The sequence below is a fragment of the Agelaius phoeniceus genome, chromosome 2 (assembly GCF_051311805.1).
Source record: "Agelaius phoeniceus isolate bAgePho1 chromosome 2, bAgePho1.hap1, whole genome shotgun sequence".
NCBI lineage: Eukaryota > Metazoa > Chordata > Aves > Passeriformes > Icteridae > Agelaius > Agelaius phoeniceus.
In genome coordinates, this window is record NC_135266.1 from 30,842,870 (window position 1) to 30,851,229 (window position 8,360).

At 51.8% G+C, this 8,360-nt stretch overlaps 1 protein-coding gene across 5 annotated transcripts in view; it reads right to left on the reverse strand.

Moving 5' to 3' along the window:
- NPAS2 (neuronal PAS domain protein 2) overlaps positions 1 to 6,710 on the reverse strand; it is a 105,786-nt gene extending 99,076 nt beyond the window's left edge. For 3 of the 5 annotated variants that reach the window (XM_077173412.1, XM_077173411.1, XM_077173409.1), the window contains exon 1: positions 5,162 to 6,707. In XM_077173412.1, the coding sequence (XP_077029527.1) occupies positions 5,162 to 5,454 (293 nt within the window). In that variant the 5' untranslated portion in view covers positions 5,455 to 6,707. Of the gene's footprint in view, positions 1 to 5,161 lie in introns of all 5 variants that reach the window. The other 2 variants (XR_013180869.1, XR_013180868.1) reach the window with 1 other exon arrangement.
- Between the last annotated feature and the right edge of the window lie 1,650 nt (positions 6,711 to 8,360).

Genomic DNA, 8,360 nt, shown 5'->3' on the forward strand with positions numbered 1-8,360 from the left:
GGAGCACTTCAACCAGCTCCTCCCAACCAGCCTGTTCCATGGCAGATGTGCTGTGATGGAGCCAGCTCTGAGCAGGGAAGGTGTGAGCCACTAGCAGCATCTTGGCCTTGGGAACTGAGGGGGACCAGATTCGTTCATTCGTCCATTTCGTTTTGCAGAGCAGACACAGGGAGACCTCCTGGCTCAGCAGCCCCTCTCAGCCATGGCCAGACACAGGTGCTGAGGAGCAAGTACAAGAACAAGGCAAACCAGTGGTGGTTTGCCCTCAGGATACTCACCAAGCTTCCAAAATATGCAGCTCAAAACTTCCTATGCCAGAGGCAGTGGTTTTAAATTTAATAGCCCTTGATGGATTTCTCTTCCATGAACTCATCCAGTCACCTCATTAGCTGATGTAACCTCTCAGCATCCACATCCTGTGGTGAGGAGCTCAGCAGTCTGACCATGCCATGTGAAGAGCAATCTCCTTTTGTTTCCATTCCTGCAACTGCCTGCCCAGTGCCCTCTGCTGCTGTGGCTATGATCAGTCACTCCTGGTTTGCCTTCTGCTTTGCCTAATTTTACAGATGTGTGTTGCATCACTTTATCAGCATTGTCAGTCCTGAGACAGGAGTCACTCTGTTTCTCTGATCCCCTTGCTACGACCCTCCGAACCGTCTCCCTTGCCATTAGCCATCTCTGATGTGGGGGAATCAACAGCACAGGACACTGAAGATAGAGCACATTGCAGCTGCTACCGTGAAATAATGAGGATTCTTTTTTATAATTTCCCATCATTTAAAAAACAATCTTAATGTTCTATTTCCCTTTGGTTTTTAACTCACACCTGCACATTGCATTGATTTTTTTTTTTTTCCTTGAGTTGACCAGGGAAGATTTTGTCTAAGTTTTGGCACCTTCAGTGACCTATAGCAATTAATTTCTATGATTATAGATATATTTTCTTCTATTTTTTTTCAAACTGACATGCATATTACATTTATATCACACGAAGATACTCAAGGAGAAAGGCTGATTGAAATGTTCCAGTAGATGACACTCTGTCATGCCAGCACTTTGTGTACATTTTGAAATTAGAGGTTTCATACCTGAATTTCCAAATTTCAGTTCTGATCTCAAACATACATACATGTCATCTCAATTTTTTTTCCCATATCATCATTCCACTTGGCTAGAAATCTTCTATTTTATGCAGATCCCTAAGAATGGTAGTAAAACAGCTGAAAAACACCTTCTGTCATAATCAGGCCAGCAGAAGCCCAGCTGTTATACACAGACTTGTGCCCAAGCAGGACAAGGTTAGATAACCACCCTGCTCCCACCATTTACAGGTCATTTTTGGAGTATCTTGACGCTCAAGGCCTGCTACCTGCCACAAAGACACAGGAGAAAGAGATGGCATTGCCTCAAAGTGCTTGGTGGTAAAGGAGAGAACAAGAAACAGCAGGCAGATGGGGTACTATAAATCTGGTATTATAGTATGGCAATACTATTTCCTAGTAACAAAGGTCCAAACTCACCAGTGACCTAAGTTTTGTGAGAGCTTTATTTTGCTGAAGTCACAGGTAGATTTTCAGACCGAAGCAGGATTAAAACTAGCACTAGGGATGCATAAGACTATTCTTCCCAAATGTAGCAGGCAGCCTGCAATAAACACTCATTTCTGCCATGGTCCTTGGATAAAGCAACAGAAGTGTTTTTACCAAAGTGTAATTAAAACCAACGTTTTGGTTGGACTGAGCTGTGCCTCATAGTTTGCCTTCAGGGGAAAGAGACACAGGAAGAGCAGCATAAAAACCAGTATTTATCCCTCTATCCCCAAAATGTACGTCCAATTTATGTGGACGAGGCCAAGAAAGCCATTTCCCTAAATCCCTCAATCTAATCTGCCAACATCCCAGAGCCACCACAAGATAAATGCAAGGAGCAGAGAATGAACCACATCTGCAGCTTCTCAGCTCCTTATTCAGTGCATGAGTCTATATGACCCACATCCCTTATCACCCCCTTGCCTTTACTGCCCTGCAGCTCTTGTAATTTTGAATTCAGCTGGCAATATACTGTTTCACATACATACATGCATACATATATATATATATGTATATCTTCTGTGTCCCATACCATGTCACAATGGCTTTAGTCCCTCCCAAAAAACGGCAATACCAAAAGCAGCATTGCATAAATAAATCCGCCACCATCTATGCATTCTGCTTAAATGCTATTACATGGTGTTTCTTTTTCAAACTTCAGTAGTCAGACTCATAAAATCACTCTATCAGCTGATGCAGATTACCTACTGAATTAAATTAGCTAAAATACAAATATTTGCATGGCCTCAGCCTACCTTTTCAAGAAGTTTTGTTATGATCAAGGATTGACAGACAGTTAAACCAAATCCAGAAAAATTATTTTTTTTATACAGACAATGGTCCCTCTAAAAAAATCTGCAATTCAAGTGCATCTCTCCTAAGAGCCTAGACACAAAACTATAAACACAAATGGAAGTTACCTAAGTTCATCTAACACGGAAAGAAAAGCAATTAAATGCACATAAAATGTGTATTTGGCTGTTATTTTTAACTGTATGACATTTACCAATCCAGGGGAGAGGCAAAGAAGCAGAGGCAGGGGCTGAAACACACAGCAGGCAGTGTGGGGAGGAAAATGAGAAGGATGAAAAGGTAGTAGTATCACGCCCTGGTTATTGAAAGAATGGAAACCATTGTGGTTTTGCATGCTCAGATCTCCTGTCCCTGTACACCAGAAGTGTCAACTTCCTTCTTTCCACCATGCCTTCTCTTGTCCTGGGTTTACTACCTTTATCCTGCACCTTATTCCCAAGATTTGTCATCTATGACCCCACAAATCCTTTGTCTCAAATCTCTGCTCTTCAATTTCTCCATCACCAGTGCTTCTTCTCAGAAGTGGGACCGTTCGAGTCCCACAATTTTTGTCACCATGCAAGTGAATTAAACAGTTTCCTCCTCCACCCTTCCATGGCATTGCCAGACACACTCTGCCACTGAAGACACAGTTGAGAAAGTCTTCGATTCTCCCTCCTGCACTCACTGTAGAAGCAACACCCTGGAAGAATAACTGGGGGGAAAGTCCACTCAGCCCATCAGCCACCAGCTGGAGGCTCTCATCCTTCCCAGGAAGAGGAGCAGTTGCTCAGCTCCTAACAGTGCTGGGATGTTCAGCATGCCTTGTGCTGAGAGCATCTTCAAGTGAGTGCAATGGTCAAGCCCTCAACAAGTTTTCTCCCAAGAGCACACGCCCTGAGCATTGTGATAAAATTATACTGGAGAGAAATTCTGGAAGATTCTCAGAGGATCAGCAAAAGACACACCCCCATCACAAGATGATCCCAAGAAAAATATCTTTTCCCTGCTCCAAAACATGATGCCACAAGAATTTAAGTCTCAAAGAAAGTGTTTCTTAGAATAGTGAAAAAAATTCAGATTCCCAGATAGATCAAGGTCTCTTAATGCAGGATGTAAACCTAAACCATCTTCATCAAATACATTTTCAAAGACCAAGTTTCCATCTTACCATGATCTCAGAAATAACCAAACCACTTAATCTGAAACTTCCCAAAGACAGTCTGTCTTCAGCAGACACTCAACCTGCAAAATACCAGCCTAGGCTTAAGCTTAGCAAAAAAAACTGACAGCAGAGCATTGTACTAGAAAGCACTAGCTAGTTTTAACTGTAGACAACATTGCTGCCTATGATGAAAAAACAACTCCTTCAAGGGCTCTTGCATGCTTCAGGGTAGAGATTTGGGCAAAAATATTGTAATTCTGTGGATTCAACCTTGCAAATGTGCAGGAAGGCACCTTTATTTGTGAGGGAAAACTAATTTAGGAAAGCTCACTTTCTCCAGGCTTTGGTGCAGGGCACAGAAGTGCTGCCAGCTTGGGGAATCACCCTGATGTCACATACCTAGTTCTAGAAAACCTTCATTTTCACATCTTCAGTGAAATAATGTACAGTTTGGCAATCACATTCTCCAAATACTCCTGGCCATCTCTGCAGAGATGAACTCTGCGTTCATACTCATCTACTGAAATGTATGCAGGATTGGACCCTCCACCAGCTGACAGCTCTCGGAATCAGATGTGGATCAGTGGATGATGAGCTGGCTATGTCTGGACACTGTGAACTCTAATTATTTAGCACCACCAAACAAACTAAACCCGCAGTTTAGGGCATTAACATCTCACACTGGGGTAAATTAGATAATTTTCCACTTCAAGAGGCAACCACTTGTTGAACTGAATGCTCAGGTTGGCTGTGCCCATCCGAGAGATCCTTACAGCCCTTCAGGAGGTTTAGCGCCATGAAAAAATCCAAGTTCCTCCGCTGGCTGTAACGCTTATAACCGCTAATTATTTCTGAGTCACTTGAGTGAAAGTAAGCTGCCATCCTGTAGACAGCTAGGGAGTACGGAGCAAAGTTTCTGGATGAGCGTGCTTGTTAATTGACAAATCGGGCTAGTGACCATAGAGGAAAACACCACGGCACAGCTCCGTGTGAATCCGGTGCTGCCGTTCAGCCGTCTATTTAAGGTTTACCCCGTTCCACACAGGGATGCAAACACGCGGGAGGGGAGTTCTGCGCAAGGCTGCAGCAGCAGCAGGGCTCTCCCAGCACACGACACAACCCCTGCTCCCCCCGGGAGCTTTCACCCATTCAAAATCCCTACTGGTCCTACTGGAAGTTTTCCTTGAGCAAACACCTCCCGGTCGCATCGCAGACCCCGTTCCAGTCTAGCTTATAGGTATCACCAAAGTCAGGAAACGTTCAACCACACCATAACGAGATGGCGAGGAGGACTGCTTAGGGGACAACTTATTTTCCAAACGGAGGGGCCCGCCCGGCCGGACCCCGCCAGCCCGGCCAGGACAGACACGCCGCACATAAGCGGGCTTCCCACGGAAACTTTCCCGCGGCAGAGCCACGCCACCCCGCACCACCGGGCACGTCCGTGACCCCCGCGGAGCGGGGACACCGCGGAGCAGATCCCGGCCGCCGCGGGGTCACGCGTGGCCGAGCATATCCTGCGAGGGTGCCCCGGGCGGGCGCCCCCCAGGCGGGTGTCGCGGGCGGGCGCCCCACGGGACGGAGGCAGGGTCGGGGCCGCACGGCCGCGCGTTACCTGGGGTGCCGGTGCTGCGGGAGCGCGGCGGGGAAGCCCCAGCCTCCTCCGCCGCTGCTGCTGCTGCTGTCCGCGGTGGCCACCTGGGCGCGGGAACCGCCGCCGGTGCCGGTGCCAGCGAGCTGGATGCCGCCGCTTTTCCGGTGCCTCCCGGTGCCGTTGCGGCAGCGGCCGCCGCTGCTCCAGCCGCGCAGGAGGCCGGCCTCGGGAGCCGGCAAACTCTTCCTCGCCGACGAGGAGCCGGGGACGCTGCCCGCCTCCTGCCTGCCGCCGGTGCCGGTGCCCTGTCTCATGGTGCGCGGGGCCGCCGCATGCCGCTCTGCCGCCGCCCCGGGCGCCGCGGGACCCACGCGCGCCGGGGCCAGGGGCTCCGCCGGCACCGGGAGGCCGCCGGGAGCCCGGGCTGCTGCGGGGGAGTGCGGAGGCCAGAGGCCGGGGGGGCTGCTGGCTGGGGCTCCCGCTGGGGCATTAAGTTGGACGCGCGGCCTGGAGAGGCAGGGCGGGCGCGGGGGCTGCGGGGCCGATAGTTCTCCGCGAAGTTGGAGCCCGGCGGGCGAGGCGGGGGCATCCTCTCCGCCGGCCCTTCATCGCCGCCCGCCGCCGCCTCCCCTCGCCTGCCCCCGCCGCCGGGCCACCGCCCCGCGCCCTCAGCCGGCGGCTCTGCGGGGGCGCGCCCCGCGCCCCGCGCCCATGGGCGCAGCCGCGGCGCCGGTGGCAGAGGATCTCCCGTGCCGGTTTCCTCCGCCGCTCGTCGCCTTCTCCGGCAGGGAGCGGGGGGAGCTGGGGTGGGGGGGAGGGGGGTGAGGGCCGGGGGGCGCCCAAACGCGAGGCTGTTGCTCAAAATGGGTCAGGGAGGGGGAAAGGGACCCCGGCGCTAGGCGCCCCCCTACCCGCGGTGGGCGCCGGGAGGGCCGGGCTGGGGCGGTGGGTAGCGAGAGGGCTGCAGAGGAGCTCTCCCGCCCCGGCTCCTGTGCACAAGTGCAGGGAATGTTCCACTGACCTACATATTTTTCCAAACATACGTGACCTTTTTTTTTTCTCTCTCTCTCTCTCTCGTTCTGTGGGAGGAGACAGGCGAGGATCCAAGAAAAGGAGAAGCTGGAAAGAGAACGAAAGGGGAAGCAGGGAAAAAAAACCTCAACCAAAGAGCCAGCCCCGCATCAAGGATGGTTTCACACCGCCGCCGCGAGCGAACCCCGGCGTGCCCACGTTTACATATGTCTGTAGCGATATCCCCGCTCCGCACCGGCGGACGGCTCGGTAGCCTGACCCCGGGAGCCCCCGGCGGCGCCGCCGGCCCCGCCGAGCAGGACTGCGCCCGGTGCCCGGCCCTGGCTCCCGGGGCGATCCGGCGGGACCCCTGCGCGGCTCCGCTCGGCGGGCTCGGGACGCCCTCCCCGCTCGGCCCCCGCCTCAGGGGGCGATCCCGCGCCCTGTCCGTGCCCGCTGTCCCGGCGGTGGTGGCGGCGGGAAGCGGGCCGGAGCGGGGCACGGCACCGCGCTGCCCCGGGGCAGGCTCACGGCCTCGCCGGGCACAGGCAGGAGCTCCCGATCTGGTTATGCAACGGCGCACAGGCAATTGGAGCAAAACCTTGACAGAGAGCGCTTTTTTTTTTTTTCTTGTTTCAAAGTAGGTCATTCTTTTTAGTCCCTGTTTTGCCTTTTTTTTTTCGCCTTTTTTTTTCGCCTTTTTTTTTTTTTTTCCTCTAATACTCGTCCTGCAAAGTGGCCAGTAAGAGAGAAGGCGGTGTGCTCGAGCCCGGTAGGAGCTAGCTGGCGATCGGAGACTTGCTCTTGCCTCGACGGGCACTCCTGCCGGTTTCTGGCGGCGGCTCCGGAGTTGCCCTTCTTTCCCAAGGAAGGCAGAAGTGGCCGGGAAGCGGGGGCACGGCTCGGGCAGAGCCCGCCGCCTCCTCGCCGCTCCCGGCCGCGCTCCCCGCGCCTTCCGCCGGCTCAGCCCCAGGAGCCCCCGGGCCTCGCTGGCTATTGCCCCCTGCCCGCTGTCGCCCTCGCACCGCCTGTGTACCCGGGGCTTGTTCGCACTGCTGGCAGACACCTCTTTCACCGGCAGAAGGGGTTTCTCCCCGAGATACAGTATGTGCTTTCGGGAGAGTTGTAATTTTTTCTGTTCAAAGGAGGGTTTTGTTGGGGAGGGAAAGCCCCCGTATCGAGGTGCAAGCTGTGTCCTTTCCAAAAGGCCTGACTGCACAGCCATGCCTCTTCCAGTAGAGTTTGTGTGGTAGGCCGGGCGCTGTTTCCCCATGTCCCCCGATGCCTCCTTTTGTAAAGACACGTTAATCCTCACAAAATATCCACCAGCAGAGAACACTGCCCGCTCCGGGTATGCGTCTGTGGATGCAGCCTGTGAACTGATGGTTGTTCCAGCTACCTGGCCCTTGTGGGGAGCTGTGCTGCCTTTCCCACTACCCCCACCACCCAGCTCACCCAGTTATCCCGCCGTGATGTTTGCCTCCTGCCATACACCTTACCCAGCCAGTTATTTGATCCAATTCAATCCCCAATGCAAATGTGAATAACTACAAGGTATGGAAAAATATTGTGCTCCTTTGCTGAGCACTTTTACACCATACTTTATACAACAGGCATGACTAATGTCGAAAGGGTAAAGTTGTTTACTTTTAACCAAGATTAAATACAAAACTTCAAAAAGCTCCTCCCTTCCTTTGGATGAAACCCAGCATTTTTTCCCATTTGGAAATTGTCAAACAGTGGTTAAACAATCCTTTGGCAAACAAGTAGTGCCTGAGGGAATAAAGCATCAGATACATGGGGAGTGGAATAAAAGACATTTATTTTCCTGAGGTACTTTTCTTGTGTTGCACAATGAAGTATAACATAAAATCTTCAAGCCTTGTAAGGTTAGAGAAAAGGAACTTCCCATGATTATATACACTACATGATTTGATATTCCAGTCCTTTCAAAAATCCTTTCCCCAAACCAACCCTGTGCTTTCAGAAGCTGGGAAGCCAAGTACCTTAAGGAAAATACCAGGCTGAGAAATGCAATCAGACACACACAGGGCCTCATGTACAAAATTACATCTCTATCGTGCTGCGTTTTAACATCTTCCCTGTGAATTTCTAAGGACACCATTGCACAAGTGAACAAGTGAGACTGGTTAAGGTTTGTTTCTTAATTCATTCCCTAGGTTACCAGAGTAAACTTTAATTAGGGCAG